The 15637-nt window shown below is 36.5% G+C and overlaps 1 protein-coding gene across 3 annotated transcripts in view; it reads right to left on the bottom strand.

Annotated features, from left to right (window-relative positions):
• LOC135841626 (phospholipid-transporting ATPase IA-like) overlaps positions 1-15054 on the bottom strand; it is a 52913-nt gene extending 37859 nt beyond the window's left edge. For 2 of the 3 annotated variants that reach the window (XM_065358670.1, XM_065358668.1), the window contains exons 1-2: positions 14705-15054; positions 11036-14406 (exon numbers count right to left, since the gene is read on the bottom strand). In XM_065358670.1, coding sequence (XP_065214742.1) covers positions 11164-14289 — 3126 coding nt within the window. In that variant the 5' untranslated portion in view covers positions 14290-14406; positions 14705-15054 and the 3' untranslated portion in view covers positions 11036-11163. The remainder of the gene's footprint in view (positions 1-11035; positions 14407-14704) is intronic. The other variant, XM_065358669.1, reaches the window with a different exon arrangement.
• Positions 15055-15637: the final 583 nt, after the last annotated feature.

Here is a 15637-nt window from a genome sequence, read left to right as displayed (position 1 = left end):
AATATGGAGAAGTTATGTGTTTTGTTACAGACTAAGGCAGTTAAAGAATTGATCATTTTACCGATTATCCAACATCCTAAAACGAATCCAGACAATTTCGCTGCTATTAACGACGCACTGGAATATGATTGGTCGCGGATACTAGAGGCAAGGGTCACTAGGATCCCGGACATATTCGTGTGGATCGAGAGCGAAACACCAAATTGGAATAGCTTCGGCCCATACTATCCTGCGATAATGTACCTCGACACGATTCGCAATCTTCAGAGTAAATTTATTCCGGAGGTAAAACAAAAAAGAGATGAAAATCTCTTACCACCGGTATTATCTCCACAGGTTAATTTAGACAGGTCTGATCAAGTAGATAATACAGCCCAATCTAGCTCACCTGAAGATTTATCTACTTCCTCACAGTCTAACACTTCAGTGAATCTTCATAATCTCACCGAAATTAAAACTTCGAATTCGCATGCGTCATTAGTGGAAGTTGATCATGGATCAACTCCCTCCACGTCTAATCAAAACTTTGAGCTTGTTCCTCTAGATACAGCACAGCCGATCACAGCTACGGACGCAGTCAAAGACAGCAAAACAAGCGAATCCTTGCGCTGTACCATACGACGAACAGCTGATGACTCGTTTGAGATCGAGCCTAAATCCGACATCCTGGCTCTTGCGTTAAACAACACGACACCGACCCAAGATGAAATCGAAAATAATGAATCGCGTGAGGAAAATGAGACGATGCCGACTTGGGCAGAGGAAGTGGAGAATGACCCTGAGGTTCTTGCAGCTGCTGAGATAGTACAAAACATCCGAACCAAATTCCATAAAAAATCCAAAATTCCAGATCCAGATCCGAAATCATAAGTAAAACTGTATCACGATCATATTTTGACTTATTCTTTTAGATTTAATTTAGAATTATTTTCTTTAGATTAATTATTTGTTGAAAGCATGTAAAATTGTGTAAAAATGGATCTTCAATCAATCGTGATCACCTTAAGAATCAGATTGAACGAAGTCCAACAAGTATTTCAAATTTTCTAAAATTTCTCGTTTGTTCAACAGTTTTGAAAAACCCATCGTAATATTTGTAATAATCAGCGTAGACGAACTACATAGACGTGGATATGCGGTGATATATAATTGATCAATGAGAGACACGACGACAATATATCCAGCTGACATATTATGCGACGATATTACACCTGATCGATTGGAATTTGCCAACCATAAAAACTGTTCAACGATTGGAAATACGACAATTATCCATTATCAGTATTATCGAATTTTTTACAATAATTTTTCATTTCATTTACATGTTTTGCAACTTAGTTATAGTGTACATAGTTTAGATAATATTGTAAAGTAGACACATCTTATAGACTTAGGGCACTATACGTTTTAAATTAGGTAAATTTTTTCATAAATTTAATAGAGTGACATATTTTTTTTTTGAAAAACTCGATCATTTTGGACAATTTTTCTTTTTCAAATGTCACTCAGGGTTTTGAAATTGCTAGACTAAAAATTACGTATGACGCATAAAACTTAAAAAACATCCGAATTTCTGGTCATGTCATACGTAAAGAAATTTTCGTTTCTAAATTTTAGGCCAAATTCTAGGAAATCGACTCGCGACAACGAACCAACTTTCGTCATCGAATACATAGGTTAAATAAAAATTTTTTGATTCTCGAATCAAAATCAAAAAATACAAAAAGATAAAAAATAGAAATACCTATGTATTCTATTTGCCGTGCCAAATGAGTGCTTTTCTTCTGATTGACCCACTTTTCGATGTAGATATTTGGCTACTTATTATTCCAAAATTTTTCAAGACTTTGATTTCTTGGAAAATGGGCTTTTATCGTCTATACCATCTAGACGATACGAAATTTTTTCCCATTCAAAAAACAAGCCTATTTGAACCAAAATTTGACTTCTTTTTTATTTATTCAGTTAGATCCCAAAAATCGTTCCACACTTTCGAACTAGTATTCTCCTTTTCTTTCGATCATTTTGTGGTGTGATTGGCATACTTACTGTGTGTATTTGTTTACTGAATCGTGGTTAGAGCTCCTCAGTTTCTCTACAAATGTCATTTAATCAATTAATTTCAATATCTCTGTTATGAGATTTGTTGACATGATGAACTTTTTCCATCATGAACATTGAAATTTTATCAGGCTATACATTATTCGAGCACGAATAATAATCGAGACTGACTCTAACATACACTCAGTGACATTGCATGCAGGACACATGTCCAATACATTCACAAGCTAAATAGTCCCGCCTCCGAACCATCTCTTGGAAACTGTTCCCTCAGCAAATAGACTGCATATCAACGCAGCAAAAGTACGGAGGGGCAGTGGTAAGCATATAGATCACGGGGGTATGGGGGGATCGACTGGGGTCCTATCTGCTCTATTTTTTCATGATCCGTGCTTTAACTTCGGTGATATACTCTCCCCTGAGTGAATCCACGAAGGGGCATTTGACATAGGGCAGATTGGCCCCACTGCCGAAGGTAGTGCATATTTTACTGACCCCTTATATTGAAAATATTGGGAACGTGTGTAAATTATTTAGAAAAGTAGAAATCTTGCATTCTTCTGTACTTTACGTACATGACGTCAGGTCGTTGTCCGAACCCCCTATTTAAGGAGTTCGCGACAAGGACGTTAGAATGACAGATTTATGATGTCTTTAGTTAGCGACGTATGTGGCGGCATTCCACCCCCTGTGACAGGTCAATTAATCAATGATCTCGCGGCTCGCGTCGTGATGACATTTATGATCGTAGATAGGGTTTAAAATAATTATTTATGAGCTTTGTACTTGTACATAGCAATTTTCACGAATTACACATATACCACCACCATTTAGGGGTGGGATCTCGCTACTATGTACTCTCTATATTAACGATTTCTTCAGAGAAATCAGTAGTCTTATAGTTCTTTAGGAATAGTGCAACGTCGTGCTTTTCGCGTGCATCTCTAAAGATGTATCTATTTCGCAATAATGCAAATATTGCATGTTTTTAATTAATTATCACACTTGGTTTCGGCAAATGCGCACTCATTGATTCCTTGTCGCCTGTTAATATAATTGAATCGTGAATGCCTCCCCATAGGGGAAGCTGTCGATCGAGCTATGGTTGTTTGTACCCTCTTCTAGCGAGGTAATCTAATTCGTTTTATTATATTTAATCGATCTTATCGTGATCGGAAATAGTATCTATTTTGGTGATTCGTTATGTTCGCGGCATATTCGGATTATGCAAAGGGATACGTGCGGTCTCGTTTGGTTAAGTTCCATCGAAGCCTTTATTATTGGTAAGGCCACTGATAGAGATGGAAAAAGCGTATAGTGTTCTGTAAGTAGTAATATTTGTATACTATTTAATTATAAGTTTTTGTGTCGTTGTACGTCTGACTAAAATGTCTAGTGCAACGACCTTAATTAGATGAATACCTCGTAATACTGTTAGGTGCCTTATAGGTATATGTTTTTCACGCACCATTCCACCTGCGAGTGGCATGGGCGAAGTTATAATTCTTGTAAAAATTAGGTATCTCCTAGCTGACTTTCTCACTATAGGTAGAGTTAAGTTATTTACGTCTCCAAATATCATTCAGTCAAATGCTATGTGAAAACATAATTGCACACGATGTATGTTTATGACGATTTGTAAATAGTGTAAATACATAGTTTAAGTAAAACAGCGTTTTTATTGAAGACTATGAACATTGAATGTGTATGGTTGAAATGATAGGTTACAGCCTTCTGAGCTAGCTGGCAACAGGCAATTATTCCCCACGTAAGGAATAATTCTAAACCTCACTGAGTACGAAATCAAACTTTTCCTTCTCAACCTTAAGTAATCTATCCGTTTCCGACTATATCAACATCTTTACGTGATTCTTTCATAGGTAAAAAAACGTAGCCATAGCAATTTTTAGCAAAAATCAAAGTTTTGATCATGTTACCGAAAGCGGAGCAAATTTTGTAAAAAAGACAAGTCTTTTGACTAATTGGACTTTTAAAAATTTTTGCCAAGGCGACAATTTTTAAGCATTTTTTTTTTTTTTTTTTTTTTTTTAGCAAAAACGAGATCTTTTGGGAGTTTTGACAAAAGCAGAATATTTTTGCTGTTTTCATTCGAAAGCAAGATCTTCATTATTTTACGAAATAGCAGAGCTTTTTAGACATTTTCGGGTTCGGCAAAAAATTGAAATTTTTTGATGGAAGACATTTTTTGGCAATAATCAGATCTGAAAATTTTAGCACAAACCAATTTTAACCAATCAACCAACCAACCAAAAGATGTAAGTAAGTATTTTAATGTAAAGATACGTTTGAAAAAATTCTCAAAAATATTCATAAATGAACTTCAACAGGCATCTAAAAATTTCACCAAGAGGATTTTATTGTGAAGCAGCAGAATTACCCCCAGATTTTAGAAGAACTCTCATAACAAACAAATTCATCTCAAATGCATCCACCAACCTTTCCCATTCACTCCAAAACTCAATTAACCCACCAAACCGCCAACATTTTGACCATATAGAAGGACCCATTTCTAATTTCATCACAATGTTGAATGATCTTCAAATCGATCCTAAAACTCTCATCCAAAAACCAATATTATACCCCCCTTGGCTTCTAAAGCCTCCTCAAGTCAATCTACAGCGTATTAACTACTCAAAAAATAGCCACTCTCCATTAGTAATAAAACAGAACTATCTTGAACTCTTATCAGAATACAAAAAATTCAATCTTTGCTTTACAGATGGATCAAAAATACCAACACTTCACACAGGATATGCCTACTCTATAAATGATAGAATTTCAAATTTTAAAATCCATAACTGTTTTTCAATCTACACTGCCGAACTCACAGCTATTTTCCATTGTCTCTGTGATATACTCACTTATGAATCAGAAAATAAGTCCTTCTTAATTCAAAGTGATTCCCTCAGCTCACTAACTGCTATCCAAAATCTTTTTTCCGATCACCTTCTAATTCAAAATATTCATAAAACTCTATTTGACTTACAAAATTCAAACTTCTTTATACAGTTTACGTATGTACCCACCCACGTTGGAATCTTGGGAAATGAAATTGTAGATATTGATGCAAATTCTGCCACCACCCTTTCTTCCCTTATATTTATCACAGCTGACGACCTCAAATCTATCTTCACCCAAAGCACACTTAAGAAATGGCAAAACTTTTGGTGTTTCCAAACCACAAACAAGCTCTTTCAACATAAAAAATTAGTCCATCCTTGGAAAAACCTCTCCCACTTAAACAGACCTGAAGAAATCATTATAACCAGACTGAGAATTGGCCACACAAAAATCACACACAATCACCTCTATAAAAAGGCCCCAAAACCCACATGCCAGTTCTGCCTGTCAGAACATACATATATCTGTCCAACACTTACTATTTCACTGTCCCTCCTTACATCAGCACAGACTATCCCTGCAAATAGATGAAAGATCCCTATTCATACCAGACGACCCTTCCGAAATTAAAAAATTCTTAGACCTAATTAAAAAACTTGACCTTACCAACTCGATTTAAATCCCATACGACGGGTGTAATAATCAAGTAATTACAAACACCCAAAAAAAAAAATCATGAGGACGAACTCCCATTACAGTCAACAATCTCAAAATCGCCACTCAGATCACCATTCTCAACACCCTGTGCTATTCTGGATCGAAAATATTCACCTTTTCTGAATTATCTCGACGAAAAATTAATGACAATAATTTTTACATTTCATCGAACATAAAATTATTCACAAATATTCCCCAAAAGACCCACTAATTCATCGCATTAAAAATGAACCACCTCCACTGACATTTTTCACTTCATAAATATATCTTCTCGTCCATCGTCATTAACCTCTTCGCCCATATCGCATTAAAAATTCATTTCATAAATTGACACAAACCTACGAACAAGGACACCTGCTGTGGAAAAAGGTCTAAATTGACTTTCCACCGTGTAATGTACAAATACACTAGTAGGTATAAGTAGAGGTACATCTACATAGTAGATACTTGGAAAAAAATACAAACTGAGGGGAAAAGAGAACCCGATAAAAGACACCTCACACACTCTGACACTATATAGCAAACCGCAAAGTGCAAATTGTCCATGTCCACGCACGACAGTCGACAACCAAGGAGAAAGTAAACATCACACTTCGGACTTTGTATTATTTACTCAGCTCATTAATACACTCGTAAGAAGATTTTATACACCATAATCGTTAAGTAAAGCTAGAAGGTGGGTACCTAGACCTATACGAATGTAAAACCGAGTTGGGTATAAACGTAAACATTCGCAAAGTAAATATTTTATCGCCAGTTTAAGTACATAAATGGTAAATACACAGGTGTAATTTTCCATATACACGATCAACACACGCCCCCAACCTTTGTCCTATCCAAAACCCTTTCTGTTCACTGACACTTCTTTATATTTCTTGATGCTTTTTAACGAACCTCTTGCAAATGATATATACGAGTGTACGAGTAACTTTGGTTTCGACGAAAGCCTCTTAAACTTTTGTACTTTATAACGAGTATCATACTGTATTTTATTCGCCACAACATATTATGATGCTTTGTACCTTGCCTACCAGTTCAATCAACACGGTCAACGGCTTGTAGTGCTTCTTTAATTTTTTTTTTCCTCTATCGAAACATACTCATATAATATACCAACCTACAACATATTACGGTTTTCCAGTCCATTGAAAAAGAGAAAGAAAGACGCAGAATGAAGAAAATAGGCAGGGCTGAGAGAAAGAGATGGAAAACAGACGGATATTTATAGATACTTTTTCGTTCGTCATTTTGTAATGTACAATAATGACGTATACATCTAATCGTATACTATACACAAAAGAGTCAAACGCAAGAAAATAAAATCGAAATTTTGTCACCAGAACAAACACACGTCGGTCAATTATATTTCCCCGACGATTCGTAAAATGTAAAACGACGTAAAACAGCTCGAAGGAATTTCACGTATATTATAAAATATTCCAACCAATCAAAAATATGAAAAAAGCATAGAATAACTTTTCAACCTTTCTAATTTTCCAACAGCCTACGCAGCTCAGTAACCAACAAATAAATATCTTTTCCCTCGCTATTTAATTCAGAAACTCGCCAACTGCGAATATTTCAATACATTACTACTTGAGATGAGAAAACTGCTTCGCGAGATGGAAAGGGTAGCAGAGGATTAACAATGAAAAAATATACCTCATTCTTTATACGTGAAAAAAAGAAGAAAAAAAACAAGATTCAAAGGAATCAATTTAATTCAAAGTTATTTCAAAACTTTGCGGTATATTTTATCGAGAGGGTTTCGAGTCAAGTGAGAGAGGGCAAGAGGAGGTGAAAAATCGAATGATATTAAACCCTGAAGAAAAATGACGAAAAGAAAGTAGAGAAGTAACGAACAGAACAACTTATTTTTTTATAAATCTTTTTACGTACGAACGATACTAATGGAGTTTTGAAAAAAATTTTAATATGTTTTGAGAGTTTAACTTTTCAGAGCACTAGAAGGAAAAGAGAAGACTGCAATATGTTTCAAAATGATTTTACTCTCGAAACTTGAATTGAAAAATTGATATGAGATTAGTTCGAGTTGATTTGAAAATTATTCCTCCCCCCCCCCCTCAAAAAAAAACTATTCTTTTTTAGTTTCTTCGTACAAAATAAGAGTGACTATCAAAGAGGAATATTTGTTTAATTTTTTTACAGGAAGAATGGAATAGTCTACAGTAAAACCGGAAAAAAGTCTTCAGTTGGCTGGAATTTTCACAGGCCAAAAAACCAGTAGGTAGGTCTAAAATTTCAGAAAAGACATAGGGCTACTTTGAATATTCGCAATTTCGAGAGGTTTTGAAAAAAGAGCCACGTAGCCGAACAAAATGAGTTGAAAATTCGCACGAAATTCAGATATTTCGACAAAAATGGTTTTTAAGCACTTTCGAAGAATTTTGAGCCCAAAATTGGGGCATGATTTTCGAAATGTTTGGAAAAAAAGTTTCACGTGACTCATCAAAATACAAATAGCTCAAAATTTCGCAAGAAATTTCAAATATTTCGACAAAAATGGGTTTTGAGTAATTTTGAAGAATTTCGAGCCCAAAATTAGGGCATGATTTTCGTGAATTTTGAAAAAAAGTATCATGGGGGTTGAAATTTTGCAAAAAATTCAAATATTCAAACGAAAATGTTTTTTGAGCACGTCTGTCTATCAAACTTTTAAAACCTAAATGCATAACTTTCGCACGACCTCGCCAAAAAAAATGTGATTTTTTTTCTTTTTTGAATTTAATTTCAATAAAAAATGGTTTTGGGGAAAAATTTTCAACGAATTTGAATCTTTTAAATTTCTTACAAAAGATGAAAGAAATTCCAAATAAAAATGAAAATTTTAGGCTCGCTTTCTAGAGTGAAAAAGTAATAATCCTCCGGTGAACAAAACGTGACCATTTTTAACAAAACATCAAAAGTAAGAACTTTCTTTCCAACCAAAAAGAAATTATCGAAAAATGACAAGTTTTCGTGAAAAAAATATGACAAATAGTTGAAAATTACAATTGTAAGCAAAAATTGTGAATTTTTAATTTAAAAAACCAATAATTTTATGCAAAAAAAGTTGCCATAAATTTTTAGTTAAAACGTGTCAATCATCACTCATCAGTAAACAGAATGTGGCCATTTCAGGGTGGGGGGGGGAAGATGCTGAAAAAGACGGCCAAGTTAGTGAAGAAGAGTTGATTTTCTTTGGAAGAAGGAGAAATGCGACCATTATTAGTAAAAAAAAATGAGAAATTTAAATTTTAGTGGGATAACATGATATATTTTTTATAAAAAACGACAATTTCTAGTGAAATCATTAGAAATGGTCTTTCACTTTCAGAATTTAAGATTTGCATATTTTTAATCACAAAAATGGAAAACTTATTTATTTAGATAAGTATGTTTTATGATTTTTCAATTTTTTTCTGAAATTTTTTGACAAATGCGTGACTTTTGCATGACTTGAATAATTTGTGAGGCCACCCTACGCATTTTGAGCGAAAAATTAGGTCATAATTTTGAGGATTTTTTGAAAGGATAAGGATGTTGAGTAATCATCAAAATTGGTTGAAATTTTGGCAGAAAATCAAAAATTTATTTCTATTAAAACATATCTTGAGTTGGGCTCAAATCAAGTCAATGTCTTGAGTAGTTATGAAAAAGTGTCATGTAATCCAATAAGTGCTTCAAAAGGCCTCATATCTCATCTTTGATCATTTCAAAAATCAACAGAATATGGAGTTGCAAATTTTCAAAAATGCCTCAAAAATTTCAATCCAATTTTGGGTTTAAGATTCCTCAAAAATGCTCAAAAATTATTTTCATCAAAATATTTGAATTTTATGCTAATTTTTAATCCACTTTGATTGGTCACATGACATTTTCTTCAAAATTCTCAAAAATCATGCCCCAATTTTGGGCTCAAAATACTTCAAAAATACTCAAAAATCATTTTTATCGAAATATTTGAATTTTTCGCGAGATTTTGATCAATTTTGATAGGTCACATGACATCATTTTGAAAAAACTCAAGATCCAATTTTGAGCTCATAATTCTTCAAAAATGTTCAAAAAAACATTTTTATCGAGATATGTATTTGAATTGTTCTCGAAATTTTAAGCCACTTTGATTGGTCACATGACAATTTTTTTCAAAATTCTCAAAAATCATGCCCCAATTTTGGCCTTAAAATTCTTCAAAAGTAATCACAAATCATTTTTATCAAATATTTGAATTTTTCGCGAGATTTTGATCAATTTTGATAGGTCACATGACATAATTTTGAAAAAACTCAAGATCCAATTTTGAGCTCATAATTCTTCAAAAATGTTCAAAAAACCTTTTTATCGAGATATTTGAATTGTTCGCGATTTTTTAATCCACTTTAATTGGTCACATGACAATTTTTTTCAAAATTCTCAAAAATCGTGTCTCAATTTTGGGCTCAAAATTCTTCAAAAGTACTCAAAAATCATTCTTATCAAATATTTGAATTTTCGCTCATAAAACTTCAAAAATGTTCAAAAAACATTCACATTCAGATATTTGAATTGTTCGCAAATTTTTAATCCACTTTGATTGGTCACATGACATTTTTTTCAAAATTCTCAAAAATCATGCCTCAATTTTGTGCTCAAAATTCTTTAAAAGTACTCAAAAATCATTCTTTATCAAATATTTGAATTTTTCGCGAGATTTTGAACCATTTTGATAGGTTAGATTACACCATTTTATAAAAATTCCAGAACCCATTTTGAGCTCATAATTCTTCAAAAACGTTCAAAAAACATTTTTGTAGAAATTTTCGAATTTTCGCATAAAAAAAATTAAGGGCCTCACAAAATGTCTAAAATCAAATTCTGGACTTTTTTCTAAATTAAGACAGGTTTTTGGCAAACTATTTTTCAATCCTCCCCTTCTATCAACTTATGCGATTCACACTCTCTACTCATCAAGTCATCATACATTTTTCTACTAGTCATTTTTCGAATTCTTATGCACACATCTCAATCAATCCATCAACTCGTACTTCGACAACAGCGACATGATTAAGACATAACTCTTAATAACTGCAGCACTTCCTGTTTCAACTCATTTCCGCTATAATCGCTCACCCAGACGAAGCCCAAATCGAGAAGTAGATCAATGAATAAATAACCAAAACAATCACCACTTCTACGTCGTTCTCGTACAATTTGACCATCAATATCGAAAAAGTTCGACATAAAAAAATTTCGTCACCTCGTTTACGACTCGTTGCAAAATAAACTCCGCATTCAAGCTCAAAAATATTTACCAATTTCCTTCGCAACAACCTCGAATTGAGAAAACAAATTCGTCAAATATTTTGGTAACATGAGTTCGAATAAATTATACATCACATAACAGTTAACGTACCTTCTGTCGTCATAATTTCACGAACAAGTTAGCACATCTTCTGCTTCTCGTCACAACGAAGCGTCATCATAACACCAGCCATGTCTCACCGGAGAACTGAGGGAATCCAATCCAAACTCGTTGCATGATCATTCTATAAACGGTATCAGGTGCCTGGCTCTTAACCAATTGATAATCCTCTCCTTGAACGTACGATAGAGGATGATTACTATGGTATCTATCATCAATATGGCGAAAATACAGATGACGCAGTACGTCCAAAAATAAGGTGTTTTTAGTATGGTCCATATGGCACCAGGCATATCTTCTCCCATTCCCAAGTATGGCCACGTGTAACTCAGTATTGCCAGCAAAACGATCCAACAGAATACCGATCCGATGATGCAGAGGAAAGTTAAATTGGTCCAATGTAACGTATGAAGTCCACTTTTTAGGCAAACGATGATAATCAAAACCGTATACACCATGTTGCCTTCGATAAGGTACACATCGGTACGGCCGGAAGACCAATACACGCCGGTTTGGAATATACCGAACGACATCCAGGTTAAAAACATACCGTGGAAGACACCGTTTATGATACAGCAGATGAAAGATTTCATATTAAACCACACGTTCCTGGTGTAAATGTGAGGCTGCTCCATGAGCAAATCAGCTGCGGCGTTTTGTTCAAAAATCCCCATAGCTAAGGTGGGTGCTCCGGTGAGCAGGACGTTGTAGAGCATACGAGCCCATCGATCGAAGAACAACATACCGGACCAGGCCATCACCGAGGTGAGGTAGAACTGCATCGTAGCTATGACCACGTTCTTGTAGTAAATGAAGTAGATCATTTTGCAGATGCGATTGTAACTCCAAGTGCCATGGACTAGTAAGAGCTTCTTGAGGTATTTAAATTGGCCGATGGAGTAGTCAGCGGCGTTGGCAGCTTGCAGGCCTTCATTGCCGGAGATTCCAACACCGATCGAGGCGGTTTGTATCATAGCTACGTCATTGGCTCCGTCGCCGATGGCCAAGGTCACGTGATTGGTATGTTTATCGACGTGTTTGGCGACTAGTGCTTTCTGCTTGGGAGTGGTTCGACAGCAGATCACGGACCGGCAGCTGAGCATGAGTTTGATGAGGTCTTTGGCGTCTAAGGGCGAATCGAGCAGCATTTGGAGACAGGCTCCGGTTATAACGAGACTATAGTCGTTGTCAGGTTTACCGTAGTTGTCACCGAGGATTCTGATTTGTTGATCGATCATGTACCTAAGCTTATCCAAGTTTTCTACGTTCAAGGCTATCAGAGGCATATCAGCGTTGAGTAATCTGCAAGCGAATCCTATGTTGATAGCTGTCTCTTGTTTGTCACCAGTCAACATCCATATATGGATACCAGCTTCTAATAGGTTAAAAATCGTCTCCGGTACGTCGTCTTGCAGTTTATCCTCGACTGCTGTAGCGCCGACTAGAGTAAGCCCCTGGACGATGGCGTTTTCGGCTTTGTCGATCAAATTTGCTTGGACTAGAGACTCTTGGGCTTCTTTATAAAGCGGATACCAGTCTTGGAAACGACCTCGGTCTACTTTGGCCATAGCAATACATAAAGTCCTCAGCCCTCGAGATGAAAATTCATCCAGGTGTTCGCTGGTCACGTCCAGATATCTCATGTTACCGGTCAAGCGTTGGAATATGACGTCATCAGCTCCCATACAGTACAGAACGATCTCATGTTGGGGGTTCTCGACGATAACCGATGTTCGACGTCGATCGTTGTTGAAATCGAAATCGCACAGAATATGGTACGTTTGATACTTCGAACCGACTTTGACCACAGCTCTGGTATGATCTCGTTCGGTTAGCTCGTAGTTGAAGTTACGAGCAGCCTGCAGCAAGGCTTTGTGATCCGGAGACGAGGCGAAGTACGATATTTCTCCATCCTGCTGCACCGGTACTACTCCAGGACAGACGCAGATGGCGACGAATAAATGATGAAACATATTCGAGTCTCCTTTACCGGTATGTTCCAAGGAGTCGAAATTCGTCTCGTCGTAGATCAGGCCTTCGATCGAGCAACACTTGAATTCCAGCACGTTTTTCGTCAACGTACCGGTTTTATCTGTCAGCACGTATTTGACCAAACCGAGATCTTCGTTCAGACTGGAAGTTTTCACCAAAGCTTGGACGTCCATTTCGGCATAGTACATATCCGCGTCATTACTGATGAACGAACCTTGAATATACCTAGATAACTCTTGCATGACCTGAAGCGAAATAGGTATCATGATCGAGTATATTATACCGAAGACTAGAAACGTTATCAGCGTACTGGTTTCTTTGATGTCTTGCTTCTTCAAAGGTAAATACCAATGCGACTGATAGTTTTCGTTATTCCACCACATGAACAGTATGCCATGAAGCAGAGTGAACGCGATGAACATGGCGAACAGTATTAACACTTGTTTATTAACAATCACCGAAACGGACGATCGCTTCATACTCGTTTGACTAGAATTGCGCATAATCTTCGTCTCTTTACCGGTATAAATCACCAAACCAATGATCCAGCTCGTGTTCCTCAACATGGCACCTCGCAGTAACAAGTGGTTCTGTTTCAGCGATACTTTTTCTTCTTCGAAATGATATATGCCGTTGAATTTATAAATAAGTTCGTTGGGCAGATCGCATTCGACTATACCGCTCAGCTCGCTAGGATGAGTTTCTTGATTAACTCCGGGTACGTGATGACGAATTTTAAGATTATTTTCACCGTCTAAATTCACCGTCTCGATGTAGCCAACGCCGGCTTCGCAGCTGCACTGCAACAGGAGCAAATCGGCTGGGAAACTTTCGTCGTTGTAGACCCGGACGAGATCGCCGACCTGAACATGGCGCCATTCTGTAGGCTCCCAGTTGAGATAACGTAGAACTTGAGTTACTTTTTTGTTCACTCTTCGATCGGCTCTGTGTCTTTGGAAATCTTCCAGTATCTCTTTCACACCGGATAATGATAATATGATACATAACGGTATCAGCGTCGTGTACCTGCCCAGAGATGAAGCTTCGGGAAACTGCTGGATGATAGCGACGAGTAAAAAAAAACAATTCGTCAGGTTATGGAATTGCTCGAATAGAAATTTCGGTAAGAATGTGAAAATGTTGTATTTCGTCGTCGATATGGAATTCGTAACGTAGCTTTGGAGTTGAGGTCCATTCACGATGATCTTCCGGTGCACTGTTGTGGCGAACGGGTCCGCTTCATCATGGCTCATGGCTCTTCTCAGTGGCCGGATATCGACTTGAGCATCGTTCTATCGACGACTTTTGATCCACTATGATGCCGATGACGAACTGAATTCCTTTTCAACCCATTTTTTTTACCATCGTACCTGCGAGGAAAGTAATCGACTGATAATTACGATGAATTGGTACCGGCTAAATTGATAGGTAGAGTTTTCGTTAAGTTTTTTTTTCTTTTTACGATTGGGATTTTTTACGCGAAGTAGTCTTATGCGAGTGATTGACAATCGTATTTGAAAGATAAGATGATGTTCGAAACGTAATTTTTTTTTTCAACGAGTATTTTTTTTACGTCAGTTTTTTAATAAAGCAAAGTGCTAAGTATACAGAAAACGAAGGTACGTGAATGATATTAAGTGGATTGTTAATAAAAAAAACTCAACTCACCGTCGATAGGTATAATATATATGAAGTGAGATGTTACGAATAATCAAACCATCGTCGTTGTTAGGAACGAGTTAAATATACGAGAATTATTATACGCCATTCAAGCACACGAGTACTTAAAACGATTAAAAATACTGGAATTTTACGTAAATTATACCTGAATATCGGATTACACATTCGTTCTTTAGTATCAACGATGATACGTTTAACTAACACTGAATTCGCATCGTACTACGGTCGCCTGTAAAAACAAGTAACTTCTGAACTTGGCGATAAGAAAATTAAAAACAACGGTGGGGTGGGCCAAGATTATGCAACGAACAAGGTTTCTCCTTTCCAAATACTATCAACTAACAATACTGGCAACTCTGTTGAAAAATGATGTTTAATCCTCCTAGCGGCCAGGCAAGTAACTAAATCCTATTAGAAGCATTCTGATTGGTTGAATTGAATTTTGCGGGATAATGATGTTTTATCAGTTCGTTTTTTTAGTTTGTTGTGTGTGTTGTGTGGTACTACTGATATCCGCGAGATTTAAATCGACCAATCACAGCCCTTGACATAAATGCCTATTAATTACTGTTACTTGCCAAGTCGCTCAGATAGCGCCTTTGTTGCGACAAAAACGCCCAATGTATTTTAAATGGAGTTGCCAGTATTCGGCGTCAACAAACATGTGTTGCACTCTGGCGGTGAAATGCATGAAATACGTGTTATCATGCTGAAAGGGGGATATTTCCATACTTACGCACGCTTACACACGCGCACACTCGACTTGTCGAGATGCGAATGAATGCGATTCTCTACAAAAAGTCCCCCTTTCAGCAAGGCGATGGTGGCGCGGCCACGAGATGTTAACGCCGAATTGTTAGTTGATAGTATTTGTCCTTTCGTTCTGATTGCGATAGTTTACTTTTCCGCTGGTAGGAGCGC

The sequence above is a fragment of the Planococcus citri genome, chromosome 3 (genome assembly GCF_950023065.1).
Source record: "Planococcus citri chromosome 3, ihPlaCitr1.1, whole genome shotgun sequence".
NCBI classification, from domain to species: Eukaryota; Metazoa; Arthropoda; class Insecta; order Hemiptera; family Pseudococcidae; genus Planococcus; species Planococcus citri.
The sequence above is the reverse complement of the archived record's forward strand: the minus strand, read 5'-3'. Positions and strand labels throughout refer to the sequence as shown.